The sequence below is a fragment of the Simochromis diagramma genome, unplaced genomic scaffold (genome assembly GCF_900408965.1).
Source record: "Simochromis diagramma unplaced genomic scaffold, fSimDia1.1 OVJJ01000176.1, whole genome shotgun sequence".
Classification (NCBI taxonomy): Eukaryota; Metazoa; Chordata; class Actinopteri; order Cichliformes; family Cichlidae; genus Simochromis; species Simochromis diagramma.
In genome coordinates, this window is record NW_024386892.1 from 4,058,100 (window position 1) to 4,084,356 (window position 26,257).

General features: G+C 43.0%; 2 protein-coding genes across 3 annotated transcripts; one reads left to right on the top strand and one right to left on the bottom strand.

Annotated features, from left to right (window-relative positions):
* The first annotated feature begins 10,191 nt into the window (after positions 1 to 10,191).
* adob (2-aminoethanethiol (cysteamine) dioxygenase b) lies at positions 10,192 to 17,472 on the top strand. Of its 2 annotated transcripts, none has more exons than XM_040034008.1 (2): positions 10,192 to 10,203; positions 14,087 to 17,472. In XM_040034008.1, the coding sequence occupies exon 2, from the start codon at positions 14,185 to 14,187 to the stop codon at positions 14,941 to 14,943; it is 759 nt and encodes a 252-aa protein (XP_039889942.1). In that variant the 5' UTR covers positions 10,192 to 10,203; positions 14,087 to 14,184; the 3' UTR covers positions 14,944 to 17,472. The 2 variants fall into 2 exon arrangements, with proteins under 2 accessions (XP_039889942.1, XP_039889941.1); XM_040034007.1 differs by lacking the exon at positions 10,192 to 10,203 and adding an exon at positions 12,150 to 12,520 and having other exon boundaries at positions 14,036 to 17,472.
* A 2,345-nt stretch (positions 17,473 to 19,817) lies between these two features.
* On the bottom strand, positions 19,818 to 23,412 carry LOC120734896 (E3 SUMO-protein ligase EGR2-like). Its single transcript, XM_040034004.1, has 2 exons — positions 22,954 to 23,412; positions 19,818 to 22,843 (listed from the first exon to the last, which is right to left on the bottom strand). Exons 1-2 carry the CDS (start codon positions 23,108 to 23,110, stop codon positions 21,816 to 21,818), a joined length of 1,185 nt encoding a protein of 394 aa, XP_039889938.1. The 5' UTR covers positions 23,111 to 23,412; the 3' UTR covers positions 19,818 to 21,815.
* Between the last annotated feature and the right edge of the window lie 2,845 nt (positions 23,413 to 26,257).

A 26,257-nucleotide genomic window follows, 5' to 3' on the forward strand; every position in this document is an offset into this window, starting at 1 on the left:
CAGAATGCCTTCTGTGAATGTTCAGGCTGTTATCCTCGCAGTAGATGAAGGGAGACGTTTCTAAAGCTCTGTCACGCCCGCTCATCGTTGCGTTACAGGTTATGTCCTGTAAACACCATAAATCATTACAAACTGCTTAGAAACAGGCGACTCATACGTGCAGCAGAGTCACAGAAATGAAACGAGAGAGTGGCGTAAAGTCTGTAAACAGGTTTAATGTCTTTACGGTGTTTTGTTAGGAATAAGTCAAGATTCCTTCATTAAAAACAAGCCCAGGGGTTCTGAACTTATGGCCCGAGGGCCAGAATTGGACCGCTAAGAGTCCAGCCCGGCCCACTGCGTGGCTCTGGAAGGGAGGGCACAGATTTTAAAATAAGTGGTAGCAAAATACTTTCAATATTTTCATTAAAGTTTTTAGGTAATGGATAAAAATGTAAGTGATTGTAAAAAGTTCCTTCTTTTTTACTCTCTGAAAAAAAAGTGTTTTTCATAGAAAAGAAAAGACGTTTTCCTTTGCTTTATTATTTAAGGAGAATCTGGGAATTTGAACCATTTTTCAGGAATTTTGCACATTTATTTTTTAACATTTAATCCAGAAACATCAGGCTGACAGATTTCATCCATTTACTGCAACAGTATTTCTTTATCATATCGAAGAACTGAGATGTATTGTTGGGATTTCACTTTTTTTTTTCTTCTATCACGATATCTGAGACAGAAAAGTGGACTTTAAGGTCAAATTGGGCTGAATGAGCCTCATCCGTGGTTTAGACATTTCAGTTTGTCAGTGTGGGACTCGTAAAAGCCACCAAATATAATATTTCTAATGCTAAGAATAAAATGATCTCTTTCCACAACCTATGAGTCAACATTAAGTTTTATTCATCTCTGTATCATCGATGTCTTTAACGTTATTATGAACAGATTTATAGATCAGTGTAAATGAAGATCTGTTAGAGGGAGCTTCTTCCATATGATGGTGCTGACATGATGACTCCAGGAAATGTTTTTAACTTCAAAGAAATCCTTTTAAAAAAGATGAAACAGTAGAAGAAAAATCTGTTTATGAATTTCTGCAGGTATGAAGTGATAAATTGTAACTTTTTATATTCAGACATATTTTTGTTGTTCCTGTGATCGTGTGATGTGTGTGAACAGGGCATGGTGGGAACTTGCACAGTGGTCGGGATAGAAGAAACCAGCGGTTAGCCACAGCTCATTCCAACCCCCCTGGACTCTGGGGGGCTCGTCTGTCCGCCTCTCTGTCTGTGAGGACATATGAACATGATTAAGATGACAGCTCTGTTTCTTTTTTCATCTTTCTGATGATTGTTTCTCAAGTCCAAGATGTCCAAAGAAGCCGGAGGCAGAGCGCAGAAATACTCTGTGAGGCTAAAACGCTGTCCTGTTTCTCACGTCCGTCCAAAACTCTGAAAACAGACGGAATCGTAGTGAAGATGCTGGTTTCACGTGAGGGTGGACTGTGAGCAACAGTAAACGTGATCGGTGTGCCGTGAGTAAAAGCATCGATGCGTGGGCCCGAAACATGAAGCTTCATAAACTGCAGTTCCTCTAGTGTCCACATGAGGCTCCAAAAAGAGAGCCAGTCCCCCAGCTACAGTAACTGGACCTCTGGTCTGTACTTTTGGAGACTTTTAATCCAGTACTTCGGTTTTCCGTGTGCTTTACTGCATTAACAGAAACCTGTGCTCTAGTTTGAGATTAAAGGATTTTCTTTGCCTGATTAATAGTCCAATTAGGGGAGGCTGAGCAAATCATCTAATTGGAAGGTTGCAGGTTCAATTCCTGGCTGCTTTGGTCTAAGTTTCCTTAGGCAGTATACCAAACCCAGAGTTGTTCCTGATGCACTCATTGGAGCATCAGTGTTATAACTAATTCACCACTCTGCATTTAAAAAAATTAAGTTCCCTAATAGAATATCCGACATGTCCAAATTCAATTACGCTGAGTTTAAAAATGCCAGTAAATGTATTCAGTCGTGTAAACGGTCCATCAGCGTGTATTGTGTATTGTTCTGGTTTGCATAGTTTCATAGTCACTGCAGCAGGACATATTTTAGGCTTCTGAGCTGTCAGCGAACAGTTTCCACTCATCTGCATCACTCTCACAGCCCAGCGACCCCAAAGACCTTCAACAACAACAACACACACAAGGTCATCGTGCATTTCAAACACTGGATTAAGATCGGTCTTGTGTTGCCTGTAAAAAGCAAATTTGGCTCCTGGAGGCAGGAGGTTACTCTCACTGAGCCGACAGCTGCTTCCTCTGGCAGATCTCATACTCAGTCATTTAACTCTGGCTAAGTGAGTAACTGATGAGCTCCAAGGGGATGGATCTTCAAAGTCTTCATCACCAGAATAATGTGCATCTGGAGGCAAAACATCACCATCAAGTTATCCACACACGCCCAAAACACTGAATCAGGTGTCACAGGTCGTCTTGGTTTTCTGGTTTCAAACCAAAATAAGTGATGCATTCGCAGATGAAAGCTTCGCGATCGTGTTTACGTGTGTCACATCTGCAACGGGTGTTATTTATGACATCAGCGACCCCAAATTAGTAAAGAACTAGTGTTAGATTTGATACAGCAAATATAATCACTTAGAAATCAGAAAACACAGAACTGGAGTGGACAAAACACTAACGGTGAGACTCAAAGAACTGGAGAAAGTGTTTATGTCCACGTTTTATAAACCATATATGATCCAACACCTGCTGAAGTAAACCATCTGTTATGGCCAGGATGGCCGGTGTGTTTAAGGTGTGGACCCAAAATCAGACACACAAAGGACAGGACGAAAGTTAAAAAGCGAGCCATTTATTGAGGCTCATGAGAAACTCAAAAAGCAAAGGTGAACTATAACAAGAACTCGGATAAGCAAACGATGACATGAACCTGAACCGAAGCTTGAAAATAATCCTGCGAATTGAAGAACACGATGCTGAACAGAGGAAGACCGAAGACGATACACAGGAGGGCAATGAGGGAAGTGAGAACACCTGAAGAAACACAGCTGACACAAATGAACCTGAACAGCAGGGAACACTGAACATGGAACAGCAGACCCTTCAAAGTAAAACAGGAAACTTAAAAGAACGTGGACAAGACAACATGTAAGACTGCACAGAGGACAGGAAACGACTCAGGACACAGAAAAAACATAAACTAGACCAAAACTCAACTAAAACAAAGTAATAATAACAAAAATGTAACATTTTCTTAATGTTTATTAAGCAGAGAGAATTCAGAATTCGCAGCCCCCTGACAGCATCTGATGGTGTGAAGACAGTTTGACATAAATCAGTGCAGAGCTCACAATTTGACTAAGCAGCCACTTCAAAGTTGAATAAAGATGTATATTGACAGAGTCACTATTCTGTCACTTTGCTTAATAAATAGTAAATACTTGGATCATCGTGTCCACCACATGTCTGTTTTCCTCCCATCTGAACAGAAATTCTTCACATGAAGCATTTGTTTCTATTTCTGTTTCTTCTCCTGGTTTTTGACCTACATCAGCACCATCTGCGTGTTGGGAAAAACCATCCGGCTGTCGATCCTGAGGCCACGGCAGAATGTTAAATGTCTTGTTATGTTATGGTTCCTAACTGCGCTCCAGCCTGTCAGTAAATACTGCAGGCTGGTGTTGATCTTTCATGGAGAGAGTAAACACAATAACACGGCACTTTGACGTCACCGCGGAGGCTCGCACGGCCCTCTCAGTCCTCTGCGCTCCGCCGTGAAATCGTGGCTTTGACGTAGAGAAAAAAGACGCTGTGTGAAGCGGCCGGTCGGCGTATCGCCGGACGCATCTACAGATTGTAACCGTGGCGCCTGGGCCGTGTGCGCTGCAGATAACAGGTTTCTGGGAGCACAGACACACAGCACAGTTGTTGTTGTTGCTCTGATACAAAGGAGACATGCGTGAGGCTGACTTCAGAGGCCGCATTCATAATACAGCCTCTGACCGACGGTGTCACGTCCCAGCATTTAGGAATCAGTCTGAATTATACGTCTCAGTACTTTAATACTACCTGTAAACGAAAGCTTTGTGTTTTTTGCTTGAGTGTTTTAAATAAGTTCTTTTAAGCTATTTAAAAGGAGGTAATGTTGTACTTTTTCACATCTTTGGAGCATTTTAAAAGAAAAGTGATGAATACTAGACCTTATTTTTATTATTTCAAAAGAAATAAACAGTACTGTTAAGTGTTGTAGCTTTGTGTGTTCATACTTTGTGCAGGTAACGCTGATTCTGATGGAAAGGTGTCAGTATACACAGATCATTACAGTTCATGGTGTTTGAACTGCACCACCAATGAGCCCCTTAGCATCCAAACTGGACCCCAGAAGTAGTGTGATACTTTGGGCCATGTCCTGCTGGGAAACCTTGGGTCCTGCCATCCATGTGGATGTTTTCTAACGTGCAGCACCAACCTGAGCATCGTTCCAGACCATGTGGTCTTTCACGCGAGGTGCTCTTGATGTTTTTCAGTGCTTAAAAAACAGATTCAGGAATCTCACTAAGTCTGAGCTTCAGCACGATGATCTATGATCTATTAGTCTGAATAAACTGCATCAGTTAACATGTGTGATGTAGAGGAACAGAAACAGGCTTTGGTGCCTCAGATCTTTGATCTGTTTTCTGAGAAATCGCCAGATAAAACTTCAAAAATTACATTTTATTACCATGTGGGGTAGGTGGCTGCTCAGAACAAGTTCGAGCATGTGAAAGGTCTCCTTTTCACCAACATTTGGTGCCAGGTTTCCAGCCAACATTCTCTCTGAGTGTAGCTTTTTTTAGCACTTGCAACTGTAGCTAATGGTTGTGAAGTGGACAAACATCATTGATGTTCGCTACATAGTCGACACCGTTAAAAGAAAAATGATTTTGTGTGTGTATATCCTCTGCAGGAACGTTTTAACAACACCCACCATAAAGACAACGACCATCCAAAAATGGGCCGAAGCACAAAATAAGGCAGAAACGAATCCATGCGAATCCTCCAGACAGAAATAACATGAAACTTCATCAGGTCCAGATCCCGAGAGTCTAAGGAGAAGTCATGAAAAACTGATATGAACCTAAAAGGACAGTAATGTTAGTATTATTACATATATCACCCCCAAAATAGAAAGGTCCATCAAGATAGTTTGTTTCTGGGCTAAATACCACCATCATTTACTTACAGAGTGAAGCCCAGAGTCATGTGCATGTGAAGGTTCTCTGTGGGATTCTTTTGCCTTCAGATCCAGCTTCCTGTCTATACCCTGTGGACCAAAGTCTGTCAGAAAACACATTTGGATCCACTCAAGCTGAAGTGTGTGAGGAACAACGGCACGCAAACCTAAACTTAGCTTCGTTTGGGCTCCTTTAGAAATGCAGATTCCCGATCAGAGCGCAGCACACATCCTGAAAGGGCAAAGTAGTTGTCATCCCGAGAGCGACATTTATACGATACCCCCGGGACGACCGCTCCCTCAGCCAGTTAGTCTTGGAAATGTCACACAGAGCTCTGCTGCCAATGCTGGCAAAAGTTAAAAAGAGAAATTGTTGCGCAAAGCTCAAATTCCAATTTCAAGGAGCTCCGTGTAACCTCGGAAAAGCATGAAGGGAACTGTAGAGCTGCTCTGTGCGCGAGCTAGCATCACGCTAATTATCACTATAATAATACAAATAATAAAAAGTATAACGACTGCACAGCTGAGCTGAATGTAACTAAAAATACAGTAAATTACAGTCAATACACATCTATTGGTCAGTTATGCTAATTACAAACATGCAGTAAACTGACCGACGTGTTCATGAAGCGACGTCGAAGCACAAAAACTTTGTAAATGTCAGAGACACATCAGCTGAATTCAGTTTTATTCATACAGCTCCAAATCATCACAACACTCGCCTCAAGGTGCTTTATGTTGTAAGTAGCGCTGTCAGCGTTAATGTTGGCGATCAGCGTTACCTTGCTAACGGAGATTTACCGCGTTAATGCGGTAAGGGCGTTAACGTCATTTTAACGAGATTAACATTGACAGCACCAAGTGTAAGGTAGACCCTAGAGTAATACATGCAGAGAAAAACCCAACAATCATGTGACCCCCTATGAGCAGCACTTTGGTGACAGTGGGAAGGAAAAACTCCCTTTTAACAGGAAGAAACCTCCAGCAGAACCAGGCTCAGGGAGGGGCGGGGCCATCTGCTGTGATTGGTTGGGGTGAGAGAAGGAAACTGCAGAGAAAAAAAATGGAAACATATTGGATTTTTTTTTAATGTGAAATTTGTCTTAGAAAACATTTTCATAAGATATCCACCTGTGAAATTACCAACACACACACTCACACACACACACGCGCACGCACACGCACACACACACACGCACACACGCACACACACGCACACACACGCGCACACACACAGATACTAAAAGCACAAATAACTTTGATCTTCAGTTTTATTTATGCAGCATGGATTCACAACAGTCCCTCAAAGTGCTTTTCGTTGTGAGTTTCAGTGTCAGGAATAGATGCAAAATAAAGACACAGAAACTAAAAAAACACAAACAAATAAAAACTGATTCGAACAATAAAAGGCACAATAATAACTTCCATGGAAAAACCAAACAAACAATTTAATAAGTTTAAAAAATGACCACAAAGAGGCAGGAAACAAAAACACGAAGCATGTTTTTGTCATGAGTCGTGTTTGTTTGTTTTTGTTTATTTGTTTAGAGGGGTTGGGGGATTCTCCTGAATCGTCTTCACTGCTTCTGAGTTGGGATTTTATTGTGTCTTAGCGTCTGAAGCTGTCATCAACCGCTGTGTGGAAAATGACGTTTTGCAGTTATGAATCCAGGACTCTCGAGACTAAAATAAATAATTTTATTTTCGTGTTTCTCTCTTCTTTGACTTTCCGATAATTATTCTTTCGACTGCTCCGTTTCGCTGTCTCCACATTAGACCATCTGCTTCCAGTTCCCTCTACCTCAGCATCCTCCTCTGTCACACCAACCCTCTGCATGTCCTCCTTCATTCCATCCATCAATCTTCTCCGAGGTCTTCCTTTCTTCCCTCCTGCCTGAGAGCTCCAGTGTATCCGCCCTCCCTCCTCTGCACAGGTCCAAACCATCTCAGCCTCGTCTCCTCAGCTTTATCTCCATTTTGATAAAGTTTTTGTTGGACTTCGTGAGATTTCGAGGATGAACTCAGCCACCCGCGTCCTGCACAATCCAAAATACTGTATTTTAAAAATTTGCCCCAAACTTCGAGCTCACTGACATCCTGAAAAAAGTTCACAAACTAGTTTGAGACTAAAGTTTGATCACAAATTTCTACATTTGAAGGACAAGGTCTGCGCATACAGAGAGGAGCCCCGCCCACACCTCGGACACTCGCACCACTTGTCTGTTTTGCTAACAGACTCGTCAGACGCTGCAAACTGGTTCTGAGACAGGTGAGAATTTGGCCTGCAGGAGCTCTCAGCGCCCTTCAGGACTCTTGTGCACACTGACTGGGACATGTTTAGGGAGGCTGCAACAAATGTTGACCGCACCAACTTAGTACACATCTGTGACCACGCACCCCTACCAGATGCGCTGAACAACGTCTATGCACGGTTTGATGCTCAGAATGATGTGTTGCTACGTTCTACAGTTGGACTATCCAGAGCGTCCTGAGCAGCTGCATCCCTGTCTGGTATGGTAACTGCTCTGTATCGGATTGCAAGACCTGATAGTGAGAGCAGCTGAGAAGATCATTGGAGCCTCTCTTCCCTCCATAACAGACAGCTATCGCACCCGCTCCATCCGCAAAGCCACCAGCATTGTGGAGGACCCCACACACCCCTCACACACACCCCTCACACACACTCTTCACCCTGCTGCCTTCTGGCAAGAAGTACCAGAGCATCCAGGTGCTCACTGCCCGACTGAGGAACAGTTTCTTCCCCCAAGCCGTCAGACTCCTGAACACTCAGTGACACACACAGCTGCAAACACATCACTGCCGAGCACTTATCTGCAGTATCACACACACACACACACTTTATGTATTTCTGTGTTGACCGTCTGCTATGTCATATGCAGCACCAGGGTCTCAGAGGAACGCTGTCTCGTTTCACTCTGCACTGTCCCACTGCACATGGCTGAAAGGACAATAAAAGCCACTTGACTTGAGTTGACAATTTGTTGGATGTGCAGATATAGTAGCAAAAAATAATCTTGGATTGTAGACTAGAATAAATGTGATCTTGGAAGATATCGAGTTAATGCAGTGCATCATGGGAGGATCTTCAGTGTCCAGGAGCAGAATGAAGCTGTGAACTGGTGCAGTAAGCACAGGACAGCAAACCTCAAAAGAGTCTGCAGTCTACACACAACATGCACAGCCTCTGCTGTTTACTGTCCTGTTATAAATATACAAGGCTGGCCGTGTGTGTGTGTTTGTGTGTGTGTGCTGGCTGCACAGCAGCCGCCTGTTGCAGAATAATTTAAACTGTTTATTTGATTTGGAGGACGGCCTACGCGGGGCTACCACAATCTGGCTCTCCATCAGGGCTAAAAGCGTCCGAGCTCTGCATCACGCCGTCTATTTTCAGCAGGCCTTCGCTTCCTGCTAATAAAAACAGCACGTCGCTTCAGGAGAACTGTGGCGTCACACGCTGACCGCACACATGCTCGGCAGTATTTCTGGTGTGGAAGCAAGGCCTCCGTGTCACATCGTGAGTGGGTGGGTGTCAGGAGAAGTTTTTACGGACTGAAGGGAAGTGAGGAGGTGATCTGTGTGGGAGCGGGTGACATCTCCAGGGTGGAGGGAGATCTCTGTGACTAGTTCGGTCACAGCCCGAGTGCACACTACAGTATTACTGAGGTGTTAAAGAGTCAGCATGGTGGTGGCTCCAGATCCTGTCCACATTATGTCATCAATGATCTGATTACAACTGGAAAACTCTACAAAAGTCACTGCGAAACTCGACTGATGCACTCTGCAAAGGTTTAATGGAAACAGCTGATACAGGACCCACCAAAAAAGCCTAAATGACTACAAAAAGGTTCACAAAGTAATGAAAAATGGCCCTAAAACGACACAAAATAATGCATGCAAAATTAAAATATGGTACAAAATTACCACAAAAGGGTCCACATCAACTCAGAATGAGCACAACAGACCCCCAAAATAAGAAACGTGCAAAATTATGACAAAAAAGATGGAAAGTAACAGAAATAAATTCTCCCAAAGAGCCAGCATCTCATCCAAAACCCCACAACAACATCAAAATAGAAAAACCCACAAAAGATTGTCAGAAATATCTACAGTAATGCAGTAAAGTACAAAGAGACGCCAAAGAAGATCAAATGCTCACAAATAGGTGAAAAACAAAACTCCCCCAAAAAACTACAAAATGCTGCAAATTCCGTGCAAACAGCATCGAAACACACACACACACCAAAAAAATTAAAATGAACACAATATAATTCAAAACAATCTCAAAAATGTGAGAAAAGGTAACAAATGTCTCAAAACTGCCACACAACAAAACACAGTGGCCGTAAAATAATAAGACAACCACAGAGAAACTCCCAAATATACAAAATGACCTAAAAACAAAACAACAAACACAAAGTGTTTGTTTAGCTTGGCACAAACTGCACGTAGGGCATTTAAGTGAACACACAGCAAACAGCATGACTGGTGTTCGTGAACTTTACGAATCCTTTTAGAGCATCGAAACATGCGGTTTGGTTTGTGTCAGCTTGTTTTTCAGATTTACGGTCCTGGATGAACCTCTGTAAACTCTCCATTTCAACCCTAAAACTGTAAAACTGTACCTGACATATTTAAAACAGGTACAAATCAGTTGGCTGTGGACAGTGAGCACCCTAACAGGATAACACATCCTGAGGAGGATCGCCCACATCCTGTTTCTCTCTGGTTTGATGTCAGCAGTGAACACAAATCAGCCAAACGAATGCCTTTATCAGGGTGAATTTCCATAAAGTAGGCTGTGTGTGTGTGGGTGGGTGTTTCCCAGCAGAAAGATGCCCAAATGGGCTGCCTACGTCTTTATCATGAAATGCCAAACTCAACTAGTGAGTCACGCTTACAGATGAGTCACTGTTAGAGTTTCAGGACTAAAGTGTGTTTTTTACCCACAAAGATGTTATAATTTCATTAAAGTGTCCTCTTCCGTTTGGAGCAGAGTGACGGACCCCAAACAGCTGAAGAGCTTTATCCCAAAATATGATGAATAGAGGTCCAGCGATCCTGCAGTGACAAAAAGGGGACGAGACAGCCGCAAACTCCAAACGGCCAAAGGTGGAGGGAAATGACCGTAAAGACACAAATCAGACAGGAAACACCTTTAAAATCACAAAAAAAGACATAGAATGATTAAAAATGACCAGACATGATGCCGTGTGACTACTATTAACATAAAAATACTTCAAATGTCTACAGAAAGGCAAAAATGTCCACAAAGCCCACAATCATGCAAAATGCCTGCAGGGGAACACTAAAGAACTCAGGAAAAATGCAAAAATGATCACAAAAAGGCATAAAGGGATCCCAAAGCACCAAAAACAGACGGAAAATGAACACAAAACGAGCAGAACACAACTTCAAATGACAGAAAAGATGCAAAACAATTACAGAAGCACAAAAAACTACAACATATCACATATAACACCAAAATGTGCAAAAATGACCAGAACAGTCCCAACAAACACAAAATGTTGCAAAATGAGTGAAAAGAGGCACAAATGAACTACAAACCTTATGAAAAATGCACCAAACACTCAATGTAGACACAAAACAACCAGATTTCAACTTCAATGTGTTCCATAAAAGCTGAAAACGCTGTAGCAACAACACAGTCCCAGATCCTGATGCTACCACCACCATGCTCGGTGCTGTGTTCTCACCGTCCCTCCCTCAAACATGCCTCGTCCTTGTGGCCAAACAGCTCAGTCTTCGTCTTTTTGGCTCATCCATTTGGGCAGCTGTGAATTCCAGCTGAGCTTGAAGGTGTTGATTTGGGTGCCGGGGCTCCTTCCTGTCCACGATGTTGTAAAATGAGCTTCACTGTGGCGGGCTTCAGCCTTGGCTGTTCCAGGTTGTTCCTGGAGATCCTAACCCACTTCCTTCCTTCCAGAGCTCGGTGGTGACACATCTAAAGAACTTAGACTTCGGTACGACTGCGTGATGTGACGATCTCTAAAATCTGCAGCTGTTTAGAAGAAGAGAGAACTTCCCAGCTTGTTGTTCTGAGTATGATGAGCTGTATCGTTTATCATGTTTCTTTTTCTCTTTTTTGAGGATATGTGGTCCCTTTTGCCATTTCACTATTTTTATTATATTATTGGCTCTTTGACACTGTGAATATTTAATGTTTGTTAAGTTCATGAAGAAGTGCGTCAGCCTCAAAATGTCTTGGGGAAGGATGACGCCGGAGCATTTTGCAGTTTTTAAGCTCTGCCTGTATTGGTTTATCTCACGTTTTTGACATGTTTTTGTGTTTTATGTTTACTTCATGCTGCGTCTGCTGCCAAGAACTGATGGAAAATAGCTGATAGCTTAATCGGGTCATGAGATCAATGTTTTTGTGCTGCTCCCTGATAAAGACAGGCTGAAACGAGGCTAATGTGGTTGTAAATGGCGTTTCTGTTGATAATAACCTGAAGGCTGAGGGTTCAAATCCAGCTGGAGCGGTGAATTATTATAAGTAAAAGCATATATGACACTTATGTCCACATTAATCACCAGAACGCTGCTTTTTGACATCTTTAATAAACAAGATGTGATAAATGTGAAACTCGAGGCCGTCCGAGTGTAAAGTGCCACATTAATGCTCCCACGGTGAACCGTGGAGTGTTTTCTTTGGAATAAAGCGTTCCAGGAAACGAGGCTTCATCTTTCAGACTAATATGCTTCAGACAGTTGATGCACTCTATATTTATCCCGATGTTGGCCCGCTGCTGGGTTACTCCTGTCGACTGTTTGTAACTCAGTAATGACTGGGGGCAAAGAGCATTAAGAAGTAAATAGTCAGAGGCATGCTGGGTAATGTAGTGCTACTAGATATTCGCTTGACCTTAAGCTCGCGGGTAAAGCGACAGTGTTCGCAGCGCGCTGACCCTGGAGGAGAGGGACCTAAATACGAAGCTCATTTTGTCCCCGTTTGACTTCAATCTGATTTGGTGTCGTGGACGTCCACGCGAGAGGCCCGACAGACTTCGTTTCCCACAATGCACCAGGTGTGAACCCGTGAAACGCTGCGCGGTGCGGACGTGTTTGACAGTAATTCAAAAATGGGGCAGCGGAGCAGATAAGAGTGACCGCGGCGGAGTGTGACGAAGGCCTCCAGACACCCCGAAGCTCCCCGAGCTTCTCCGACTCCTCCTGCTTTGTGTCCGTTTGCCTCTTTAGCTTGTTTGTGTGCTGCTCGCGGAGCCTCACGCGCTGATCGACAAAAACGGGAATGAATGAGGACAGCAGGCTGTGAAAAAGGTGAGCGCAGGGGAGCAGGTGAGGTCTCACTCTGCTGCCGTTTCCGGACACCGGAAATCATTCCGTCCAAAGAAAAATGCACAAAATCAGACTAACGGCGGTCAACGTGCCACGTGTTGTTGTGGTGATCGCACCGGTGACGTATGCGTTGTGTTGTTGATTTTAGCTTTAAAATCAGCTGTTTGGTGGGATTTCTTTCAGTTCATGTCGGGTTTGTGTGAATGCAACACTTTTTCCACTGAAGCTTCAGACACACTCGCAGCACACCTGGACAGGTCACCAGTTAAGAGACACCTCACAGAGAGGCCCCAGCCGGCCAGTGGGTTCGAGTCCGGGCATCATACTTTCAAATCAAATCACTTTTATTGTCACATCACATGTGCAGGTACACTGGTACAGCACATGCCAGTGAAATTCTTGTGTGCGAGCTTCACAAGCAACAGAGTTGTGCAAAAATACAATAACATAAAACACGCAAAATATAAGAATGGCTAAATCTGAGAGTAATAAATACATGTACAATATAAGAGTGCATGCATTCTAAAACGCACCACGAGATTCATCAAATACACTTGATGCTTTTTTTCAGTGGGACCCAAAACAATCATTGTTTTCAGGGTTTTTCCTGAACAGGTGCTAAAATAGTACCTGCTCGCTGGGCTACAAAGCTATCTGAGCAGGTACTGAAATGTGATGTCATCAGACCGCATGCCACCGATTGGCTGCTCAGTGGTGTCACTCGATGAGTCACGAGAGCGTCTCATTCCCGAAAATTAAACTGCCATTTTTGAAACCCAGTAACAAGGGAAACGGCTCCCCGAGTCACCTTGTATGGATTAATTACAGTTAAGATAAGATAAGACTTTATTGATCCCACACGGGGAATTTCGTGCATTACCTCGACTCAGGTAGAGATAGCAGAAGATAAATGCAAACAAATACAAAATAAATAAGATAATAAACTATATGCAACGGTAGCATACACAGTATGTGATTATGGACAGAGGGTTGTTGAAATATGCAACAAATAAATGGAACTAATTAAAATAATTATCCTAAAAATATGTGACAAATTGTTTCTGAATTGATTTACCTACTCACTTTTATTTGTTTTGGGGTTTTCTTTGTTAAAATAATCATTTTTTATTAACGTTTTTTTTTTAACTTTGCCGTCCTCTGTATTTGTTTCCTTTTGCAAATTCAAAGTGTTTTCGCGAGGTCACATTTTTAAGGTTTTGGTTGATGGACGTCAAAATTGAAAGTAATAATGAAAGGAGCCGAGAAATTATCTCAAACTTAATTTAATAACAAATTAGTTTGTTTATTTGTGAAGTTTGCAATTTTGGCCGCTTCGGTCCTCCGTGGCTCCACACAGCGGGAGTTACGTTTGCACTGATGGCGGCGCTGTAAACCGTCGCACACTCTGTGGGAGGACACCCGAAGGATGAATACCAGCCCTGCTGTTTCTCGTTATTCGGTTTATGATATTTAATTTCGTCGTTTTTGTTTCTGCAGTTTCTTTTTTAGGCTTTGATCTTCGTGAGGGCAGAAACCAGAGCCCCTGAGGAGTGAGTCCTCTCGCGGTCACACGATCTTCGGCGCTAGCTACACACAGCTACAGCTAACGGGGACCAGCGGACCGAGCGGCGGCTCCTCGCTTCGGTATGATGCCCGGTGACAGCAGTATGGCCTCCCTGGTTCAGAGGATAGCTCGGCAGGCTCTCGTCACCTTCAGGAACACACCCGCGGTGGGCGACGAGGCTTCCAAGTCCTTCCTGGAGAACCACGGCAAGCTCCGGAGCCTGATGTCGGAAGTGCGGGCTGCCGACCTGAAGCTCGTCCCGCGGAGAGCCGAGGACGGCGACGCGCCCCCTGCTCAGCACCCGTATCACCGCGGTGCGCCCCCGGTCACCTACATGCACATCTGTGAGACGGACCAGTTCAGCATGGGGGTGTTCCTGCTGAAGAGCGGGGCCTCTATCCCGCTGCACGACCACCCGGGCATGCACGGCGTGCTCAAAGTCATGTACGGGAAGGTCCGGATAAGCTGCTTCGACCGGCTCGAGCGACCGGGCGGGGGCGGGGGCGCGCTGCCCCGGGCGGAGATGGGCGCTCTGCGGCGCTACGTGCTTCGCTCCACCGGGGAGTACACGGAGGAGAGTGGACCCTGCGTCCTCTCCCCCGACCGGGACAACCTCCACCAGATTGACGCCGTGGATGGGCCCACAGCTTTCATGGACATCTTAGCCCCGCCGTACGACCCGGACGACGGCAGGGACTGTCACTACTACAAGGTGCTGCCCGGGGAGGGGGTCAAAGACTCGGAGCAGACGGAGAAGGAGGTCTGGCTCATGGAGATCTCGCAGCCTCCGGAGTTCTGGTGCGGAGGGGAGCCGTACCCGGGCCCGGAGGTGTGCCTCTGATCCCCCCTCCACCCTCCCGGAGCCCTGCAGCCTGGCTGGATCCACAAAGGATCTCCACAGTCATCATCAGAGCCGCCAGCAGGCGCAGAGTAAAGGGCCAAATGTGGGATTAAATTGTGGTAAAAGGTAGAAATGATGCATCAGCCCTGCAGCACACTCTGGTGAATTTTATTCACCCCAGCTTCTGCTTCAGTTGGACAAACATCGGAGCCTCAGGCAACAGTAAACGACTTCCTGCCTGTGCTGTGATCCCCGTGGATGTGACAGTCAGGAACCCACATCTGAATCATTCTGTTGATGTGCTGACTTTCAGGAAGTAGTTTTATTTTTAAAAACTGAGGCTCTTTACTCTACAGAGACTCCAGTTAAGCCAGAGTCTGTCCTGAAACCTGACTGAAGCTCATAAACCTCTCTGGGTATTTGTATTTACTCTGCTCAGTGACACTAACTGTGTATGGAGGACCCCAGCTGCCCAAATCACACACAAATCCATTGTTGAATCGACAAAGTTTTCTTGTTTTCAGGCTGTCAAAATGGGGGAAAAATAGATGTGCAGGACTGAAACGACCACAGTGAAATCCAGCCAATAAGCCTTAATGCATCAATAAGTTTATTAATAGTCCATGGGCATAGATGAATATTGGATTCATAAAATTTAATTTACTGCTGTATAATAAAAATAATTCTCCCATTTCGTTACCTTCCCAGTTATTCGTTTATAAAAGTGTTTAAAATGATTTAAAATTGGTATAGAGTTCTAGATAATACGCTAATTTGTGATTCGCCATTAAATACGTAGGAATATGAGCATCAGAAAACTCCATGTTGTTTGTATGCATCGCTAACTCTTCAAAGAATGTATAGATAAATTAATAAATAAGGGATTAAAGAGATTCTAGGCCAAAGGTTTGACTATGAAGGAAAACATAAAAAGAAATATAAAAAATAAAGTAAAATAATGCAGAAGCAACTTAGCTGTGAAAGTATTAAATGACCCAATAATACATGTTAGTATTTTAATTATGTATTAATTTATAAATGAGCAGGTGGTGGATAAATAATTTAAATTTAAATATTTATTCTATAAAGTGACAGTTTTTGTTTTCTTATTATTTTGTTAATCATTTTCTTTTCTTTGTTTCCAAATTTTGTTTTTGTAAAATCAAAATGTTTGTGATGTTAACTTTTTGATTTTGATGGATTGATGCCAAAATAGAAAATGAATTTAAAAAGGACAGAAAGAGGTTAACTGCACAAATTTGTTTTTGGCGGCTTCAGTCTTCCATAAAGTATTGAATCTGAATCTGACCGACAGCTGTTTCGTTACAGTCACATCTGGACTGATTTTCAAAGCTAAAATCAGACCAGGTGTTTTTATTTCACACCTGAAAGTTGATAATGCTGCGTTTGAGAAAAGTCTGGAATTTTCTGCTTTCATTTTGACTGAATTTTTCAATAATACTAACAATAACAATAATAATTGGGATGTTTTAATACACGTCAGTACTTCATGTCCTTCAGTCTGAGGACCTCACTGGTAATGAGTAACTTGTGGTGTTTATTCAAAAGAAGGTTTCAGGTACAGGAACAACTACAGAGGACTGTAACTGCTGAAATAATTACTTATTAGGAACAAAACCATATTGGAAATAAATGCAAGCATTAATTACATTTTTATGAACTTAATTATGTTCACTTTGGTTTTCTTTATTAACCAACTTTAAATATTTTCCTTTCCTCTTGTCACCTGATTTATTTCCCCAAATATCTTTTATTTTTACTTTATTTTTTTTCTACTGTTCTGCTTCAGCTAAACCATCTGAAACATACAAATAATAAAACTGTAAAACTGCCTAAATCACAAATGAACGTATCAGTGGTAAACATTTATGCTTTTGCCCAGCGCAGAAATAAAATGAAAAATGAATTGGGGGGGTAATGTACTTTAAAATAAATAAGTACTGCTAATTGAAATAAATACAGTAATAAATAGCAACAGAAATCAGTTCATTTCTGTCCATGTAGCATTAATATTCACTTTGATGGCTTTATCAGCAAATGTATAATACTGTAATGTAATTTATATTTTTGGCTTCTCTGGTTCTCCGTACACGTGTACCCAGCCGCTACCATGTATTACTCTCCGCATGAGGGGAAACAAAAACGTCCCAGGCTCCTGGCTGCTCCTTGAAAGCAGCGCTGAAGGACCACTGCAGGACCCTGCTGATGTCTCTTTACTCGTCTTCCTGCTTCAGGCTTTGTGACGTCAGAGCTTCGGGTCTCTTTTGAAGACTGAAATCTCGTAAAGCTGCAGATTTTCTCGTGTTAGGACTCTTTACGCCGTCGCCGCCTTTTCTTCTTCTTCTTCTCCTTTCTGAGAGACTCCTCAGGACTGTGTTCATGTTTGTATCTCCGATTGAAAGATGTGCACTAAATCGAGTTTATCAGCACAAAGTGTCTTTAAGAGAAATGTCAGAAAATGTCCATGTGATTACAAAATAAAGAGAAAAGAAATCTGTTCAGCCTTAAGTTTGATTAGCGCCGGAATCTATTTGCAATTAATTTTTATTTAATTGTTATTCATATAACTTCTTTATTGTGTTATGATTTTGGCACTTAGAGTCCTCCATACCACTGATAATATCATGTAAATACAGTATGTAATACATCTATGCATAAATGAGAAAATAACTTGAAAGATCAAATGAGAACATTTTAGAAATTTGGATTTGATTCCCACACAAATGCAAGAAACACGAGAGCAAATAAAAGCAGAGATTTGTCTGTTTCAAAGTTAAATGAACCACCAGGGGGCGGTGTTCCCCCACTGTGGTTGTTGATGGGTGTTTTATAGCACCTTTGTCCTCACAGAGGAAATGTGCTCTTACTATCTCTCTTGGTTAAATAAAGGTAACCCTGCGTCGCTGCACCATCTGGTGGTAGAAACTGGTATTACATGGATGTGCAGCCTGGCCATATTTCAGCTTTAGTTGATATTTTTTGGACACAATAAACAGATGATTTGAACATAAAGTTGCGGGTGTATCCTCACAGTCCGCTCCTAGCTTTAGTAAATTTTGGAATAGGTACCTTTCATGCCCACATAGCAATTTAGTGACAGACCGTTTACTGATTCACGTTTTTGTCCATATATTTTTGATTTTGACAGCGTCAGTTCTCCATATATAAGAAAGCTGGGGCAGAATCTGTCATATACACCTGAACCAATGTTCCCTCTAATTTTTCATGTGTCTGAGCGAACACACAAACTCCCTGAGCGTCCCTTGGTCCACTGTGAGCGACAGCAGACGTGTGCACTGTGGTCACGCCAGCGTCGAATCCATCCAAGTTACATGTTTATTAAAATAATCAAATTACAGCATTTAGATTTATGTTAGACGACTTTTAATTAACTGCTTTAGCCCACTTACAATGAGAATGTAAAAAAGTGTTGTTCATGACCTGCAGCATGTTAACACTATTGGAAGGAAAAAATAACTTCAACTCCAATTTTGAAAACACAACTTTCTTATTATTTTTTTATAAAGCTCTGACTTGTATGATGAGTCTGAGTCTGGGAGAGAGTCTGTAACTCTGTCTGCAAAATACAGTAAATAATGACCAATGCTGGGAAATTAATGATATAGTTACTTCTTCAAAAAAGTAACTGAGTTATGCAAACAAAGTTTTTTGCAGCTGTTTACCTAAAAATGCAGCCAAGGCGTTTTTTAAACAAACATTTCAAACTATTTACAGAACAATCAGCTGTTCTGCATCAAATCTGATGCCACACAAATTATTTGTGCCGCTGCAAAAAATAATTTCTGTCCACTATGAGATGAAGGAGAACAACAGCCTGATACCTGCAGGCCTGACAGCAGCAGATGTATCACTGCTGTAACACCTGTAACACTCAGCAGTCGCCTCATTGTTCTGACACACAACAGAACTACTGACTACACTACACACTAACTACACACTAACTACACACTAACTACACACTAACTACACAAGATTTGCGCTAAACGTTGCAAATCTCTCACATCTCAAACACGCCGTCACTCCTAAAACTTCCTCCTTCCTAAACAACTAAATGCCATGTTGCCATATCATTTTTTGATTGGTTGACATGGTACATTTTTCCACCAATAGGAAAGGCTGGAGGGGGGCTGTGTTTGCTCACAGGATTTCGAGCGTTTTCCTTATAAAACGCCGTTTTTACCGTTTCTTCCCGCAGTAAATATAAACAACGACAGTATTCAGGAAGAAAACCAAACACTGCAGATATTTTATCATAACTCTGGTTTTACGTGGCCGATCAACACAATTTACAATCTGGTATAAAGTCCACACTTTGTCCGTCAGTTGTTCCGTCTGTCCTGCTCACATCTCCAATGGTTGTACACGTTGTCATTAACGTGGCTTCACTCCACATCAGCCGCTTTGCTAAAACACCGGTGTCGGCACATAAGGACGCTGCCATAGCCTGTCAACCACGTTGATTAGCTGCATATAGAATGTGAATCGCATCATTGGCTGGACTATAGGATAAGGTGGCATCGTTCTGATCCCATACGGGAGCAGCCAGTCACTCACTGACTAACACTGCAGAACAGAATTGTTAACGTATTCATTTTAATTTCAATTCAGGTTAGATTTTTTTCTTTTGTGCGCAACGCAGATTTTCTGTGCGCAGAGAGCAGTGCGCAATTGTGCGCAGCTTATAGGGAACGTTGCACCTGAAGGCGACCGTTTTATGCTTTTCCTTGTTTCTCGAGGCCTGAGTGTGAGACAAAGTTGGATTAGTCTGAAGTAAGAATCATGCAAAGCTAACCTGTGTGTACTTTCATTGAAAAGAAAAAAGAGGCAGCAGCGACTGAACAGTTCCACGTTTATTTGCATTGACAAGAAGCATCAATTCTTCAGAATAAAAGCTTTAGTGCTTTCTCTCGTTTGCATAAAATAGTAAAACACACAAAAACAAACTTTTACTTTTTGCCCACTTACTCTGTGTCTCTTTGTCTCACATTGACTGGCAAGAAATCCAAAAACAAAAACAGGAAATAACAGATTATCAGGCTACAATCAATAAATCCCATTCACAGCGTACCCCAGCCTCAAGCTGTGACATCACCGTATCCCCTCAGTGTGCTCTGATGCTGCATCACACATATACACCTACATACTGCATTAGTTCACGTGACGCCGTGGCTGCCATGCTGCTCCAAATACATGCGTGTGTGTGGAAACACAGGGCTGATCTCTCGCTGACCTTTCAGCCGATGTTCGGTGTGCTATATGTGCTATGGGACACTTATTTAGGTCAGTTAAATAGTTTTTTTTAACCAAAACATTTGTCTCGTATCTCAGAAGGTTAAAAATATAAAATAAAGATGGCTGACTCAAGTGAGCAAAAGCAGCAAATTTTAGAGGTTTATGTGAAAAAGCCCGGAAAAACAGGAGCTTTTATTTTGGAAACCTGCTATGATAAATACACTTGACTAACTTCACACAATCTGAGGTCTTTCTGAGCATCATGAAAGCTTTCTAACAAATTATATTGTTTTATTTTGAAAATCTAGCAAAATAGACAAGTTCCAGTAACTAAATAGATGATTTTTTTTTAACTACAGCAAAAACAAAACAAAACAAACAAACAAAAAACAAAACAAAAAAACAACCGTCATCTTAAATAATCTCAATGAATTCCCAACTAACTAGAGGATTAAATGTAGAAAATGTGGTAACTTCCAATAACTAATGGAGGCTTTTATTTTGAAATAAGCGAACGTAACTTGTTTCACACAATCAAAAAAAGGCCTCTTATTTTGACATTCTCACAGAAATAAATTATCTTGATAACGTCTAGACAACTAATTAAAGGCTTTTATCTTGAAAAATCATTTAAAATTATTTTAGTCCTGATCCCCCCTCCCCAAAAAAGGATTTTTACTTTGAAAATATTGAAATAATTTAAGTAGTTTCAGGCTGTTTAACACAATAACATGATCAGCTTCTCTCTGATGTATTTGAATAAAATGTTATTTTTGTTTATCCTAACTTCACGCCAGTCATTTTACTCATTTACGACTATAAAATGTCATAAAACAACCTTCTGTCTGTGGCCTGTTGTTTCCTGCCGCCCAACAAAGCAGCGCAAAATGAGTTTATTTCATACAGAAACGTCAGAAGCCAAACGCAGACCCCCTGAGCCACGGCATCCACGTGTCTCACTCTGACGACAGCGCCTACGTTCATTGGTTTCTCCTAAAAACTGTAAAGTGTTGGACTTATTTTCTTTTCAAATATGGTGCAGAGGAACGTTTGAGTGCCAACAGTCTGAAGACACTCAGCCTTGAACTTGGACTGAAGGTTTTTAAAGGATTTTTCTGTGATCTTACAAATATAGAAAAGGCTGGTGTCGCGTTATCCGAGAGAATTTCACTAACGATTCCTCACAGTCCTCCTCCGGAAGTCATATGTGATGCCTCCGTGACTCTCTGCGTTTATACGGAGTGTTTTTGTGCATTTAACTCCAAATGAAAGCTGGAGCAGCAGTAACCCTCTCACCTGACTCACCTGTCGCACCTGTGCTGCCCGGCACGTAACTGAATCCCTGAGAGCTTGAAGCATAGACAGCAGACAAAGTGTTCACTAAAAGCAGGTTGTGAGATGTTGTTCTTGGAGGTTAATTTAATCCTAGCACGGCCAGCTCCGCTCGTGTGGCTTTTGTAGTCATAGTAACACACCTGGGGACCGGGTTTCTGGCTCTCCCTGATTTCTTCTTCATGATATGGCTTCTAAAGAGACTTGCGGCTATTTCTGAGGTTAACTTAGACTACGGGGCACCGTTTGGGCTCGGAGGGCTCGGATTAGGACGCGGGGGTCTTCTTCTCCTTCTGCCGCAGGTGAATCTTCATGTGCCGCCTCCTCTCATCGCTGCGTGCGAACTTCCTCCCACACTGGTCGCAGGTGAACGGCTTCTCCCCGGTGTGCGTGCGGATGTGCGTGGTCAGGTGGTCGCTCCGGCTGAAGTTGCGCATGCAGATGCGGCACTGGAACGGCTTGTGGCCAGTGTGGATGCGCAGGTGCCGGCTCAGCTCGTCCGACCGGGAGAACCGGCGGTCGCAGCTCTCCGCCGGGCACGGATACGGTCTCTGGTGCACGGGGGTCTTGCTCGGGCGATTCGGGTACTTCCGGGGTCTTAAGATGGGCCTGAGGGGGAGGTTCTGGTGGCCGGGGAAGGGGGCGGCCGCCGGGCCTTCGGGCGCGCTGAGCGTAAAGTTCCTGATGGTGTTGAGAGGCGTGAGCGGCGGAGGCACCCGCAACGAGTCCAGCGGGTACGGGAGGGCCTTCCTCTCCGGGAAGCCGGCGTGCATGTCCCTCTGGCAGCTCTGCGGGTAGAAGCCTCCGTACTCCGGCACGATGGAGAGCAGCGCGCCATCAGCGGCCGGTTTGGGCGCAGAGCTGTAGGCGGGAGGCGGGTGGTAGGACACCGCGCAGGTGGAGGTGGACAGGTAACCCTGGTCCTGGTACACGTCCCCGCTGCAGGAGTAGGACTGGGGCGGATGGGGGTGTGAGTGTGGGTGGGGGGGCGCGTACATGTGGCTGATATCCGGCTGGCCGTGCGCCATGTTCCCGTCTCCCGCTCCTCCTCGTCCTCCGTCTGCTGCTTCTCCCGCGTAAATGTTGGGTGATGCTGATCCGGACCCCTGTGCCGGTCCCGGGGGGGCGATGTCCGCACTGACCACGTTGATCACGTCCCCCTGCGCCCAGCCTGGCCCCCCGCTCCCGGAGTCCAGGGAGAACCTGCCGCTAAACGCCACCGGCTGCGTGCGTAAAGTGGCCACGTACTGCGCCAGGTGGCCCTGGAGAGAGAGCTCAGGTGAGCCGAGATCACCTGCAACACAGAGAAGAGCGCAGTCAGACACATTCACAGGAACAAGCTCAGTACCTCCATCTAACTTGTCCGTCCACATCCTCGAGTGTTTGAAACACACGAACGCTTACCGCCTCCATCCCCACCACCGTCCCGCCCTTCAGCTCCCTCCGGCCCCACGGCCTCCTCCTTGAACACCATCCCCGTTTCTGCGCACACATCTTTGGGAGCACCGTCTGGGATGCTGCCGAGAGACGCCGAGACTTCAGCCGCCGTCTTAGCGCTCATGTTCACCGACTCTCAGACGTGTTCGGTGTCTTCCCTCATTTTCTCCGGTCCGCCTCTCATCCTTCGTTAACCACTCCGCGGAGGCGCGGCGGGGTTATAAAGGGAATCTCCCGGTGTCCCGTTGCGTCATTCACCAAATATGGAGTCGGGTTTAAAAATAAGAATAATAATAAAAAAGGAGAGGGAACTCCAGAAATAGGAGCTTCCCGTGACGAAACACGGACCAAATAAATGATGTTCAGTTCATTCGCAAAACTTCAAGAGTGGATTTAAATTTTACTGCTCAATTTCAGCATGTTATCACTATCATGCGCACGTGCTTTGCGTTGTTTTGGTTTCATATAAAGGGGGAAGAAAAGATGTTCCATTATTCGGAATTCCGGTCCCCCTGTCTCCATAAAAGGACTCTCCGGTGAGGTGAGAGGAGCTCCGCCTACGTATATGGCGGTATCCGGTTAAATTGGGTTGCATTGTGTTGTCTTCGTGCCAGCTGAGCCCACACACTGACTGCGCACACCCATTTGTTTTCGCTCTTGTCTTGTCAGGAACAGATTACTGCTCTGACTGAGTCCCGCTATGGTTGGCCCGGTGTGAGATGGATGGGGGAGAATAATCATTGGAATCATCTCATCGCTGCTCTTGCACAAACATGGATGAGATAATAAAAGAAACGTCCAAGTGCAACATCAGATCATCAGCCGAGAGTCCTGTAAGTTAAAGCTGAGGATCAGGAAGTGTTAAAACGTGTAAAATGACCAAACAGATTCTCTCTCAGGCTCTGTTTCAGCATTTAAACCTTCTCTGAGTCTCTCATCCCCCAAAAAATATTTGCAGGTGAGCTCAGAGCTCTCGGTCTGCCGAGCATACATGAACATATTAAAGGTATTTACTGGTTTAGCAGGTATGGAAGCTTGTTTATGCCATTGGGGGGACAAAGTAGACATTGCCAGACAGTCCTACTGACTCACACTTAACTGGAAAAATTGAGTTAACCTGAAACTTAAACTAGCATCCACAGAGTAAAGAGTTTAATTTTTTTTTATTAATCCTTTATTTATCCAGGTAAAAAATCTCATTGAGATTAAAAATCTCATTTCCAAGAGAGACACAGCTTGTGTTGAGATTTAAAGATTTGTGAACGATTTCAGAAGTGAGTCTGTCCACTCAGCAGCCCCCTCGGCCCTTATTTACAGCTTCATTGGAGGATTTTCTAAATTGCACACGGTTTCAGATAAATGAATTCAAACTTAGACAGAAAAGTTTGACACTTATGAATATGAATCAGCTCGTTTTCTCTTCTATTGCTGCTCAAACTGGACTGAAGTGGATTTGAAAACACGCTTCATGTCATGTTTCAGAGTTTTCTGATGATCATTTCTGAATTTTATCTGAAGCTTTGAAGCTTCAAAGGTTTTAAAGGCTCAGTTTGGGTTTATAACGACTGCTGACCTGCACACATGAAGGAAGGATCGGGCGAACATTCACGAACACACTGGCATGTGCAGGAACACAGAAGCAGCTCACTTTGCATCTTGAATTTTGAAATAGCGGCACAAATGTTTATCTATCAGCTGGGATCTGTTTGTTTGCTTGATAATTTATTTCGATCGTGTAAACAAACAAGTACATTTAGGAAAGAAAAGAAGAAAAATGCTATACAAAATAAAATTATTACATTTCAGTATTGCTTCAGTTGTTCTGATTCAGTTACATGTCGAAAGGAGCTGGAAGAATTACACGCTTATGTAACCCCGCCCCTTTTCCATAAGTTATCAGTCAATATTTAGTCAGTTTCCTCACTGATATAATCTGCAGTAAAATTAGCAAACAGGTTTCTGTCATCACATCATGAAATCTTCTAAACAGAGAATTTCACTGAATCTCAACATGTTTCCTTTCTTTATAATTCATGAGGATCATATTTTTATAACTCTTTTTGAACTGTTTTATGTTTGGACGTTGCTTTAACTCCACATTCAAACTGTTCCACAGTTTCACTCCACGCACAGAAACACAAACGCTTTTTCTGGTAGTACGGACCTTCACAAATTTGAGGTTATTTGAGGTTTCCTTCAAAAAACAAAACAAAAAACATACTCTGAATATTACCTGGTAGTTGGTTATTTTTTGCTTTGAACCAAATTTGTGCAAGAATAGTGAGTTTGTGTGTTCACTATAACCTGCACTGTGGATGATTCGAAACTGCTTTCTTTGAAGAGTAAAAAGTGAATGTAATGTACCTTTATAACTGCCCCAGACCTCTGCACGAGTGATGTTTGATACCTGCGTTGCCTTGTTGCAATGCTTCTTGATATTTTGGGATTAACATGTCTTATTTGAGCTCTCCAGTTAAGTTTTTCATCTGTTATTAGAAATTTATTTTCACTGACTCCTTCAATATCAGCACCATTTATTTGAATCTTAGCATTTGTATTTAAAGTACTATTTCCAAATAACATAATTTTACGTTTATTTAAATTTAATGATAGTTTATTTTTTTATCAAGCCAGAACTTCATTTTATTTATTTCATTAGTCATCTCATCTAATAAATGCTGCAGATCATCACCAGAGCAGAAAATGTTTGTATCATCAGCAAAGACTTACATTTTTAATACTTTAGACACTTTACAAATGTCATTGATGTGTAAGTTGAAGAATTTTGGGCCCAACAGTGACCCCTGGGGTACACCACAAGCAATGTCCATACATAAGGAGCAACAACAGTTTAATTTCACAAACTGCTTCCTGTCTCTTAAATAACCAAGAACCCAATTTAAAACTACCCCTCTGACACCACAACGTGCCAGTTTTATTATTAATATATCATGATCTATCCGGTCTTTAATTCTGACGTCACTAGCCGTGTCTGGGCCTAAACTCCGCTGCAGGTCCATATATCAAACGATCACTATGCCATTACTGAGAGTTTAAAAACTGTCTAAAGTCTTTCACCTTTAATAAAATGATCAGCGTTCTGCTCTACCAGGTGTAACAATTGAGTTTAACATCCAGGCATCCATGAAAACGGAATTTATGACATTTAATGGAGTTAGAAGTTAGCAGGGAGTTAGCTCGCTAGCTTCTATCTAAATACAATATAGCATGTCCTGACTGCGGGGTTTTGGAAACAAATTAAAACGTACAG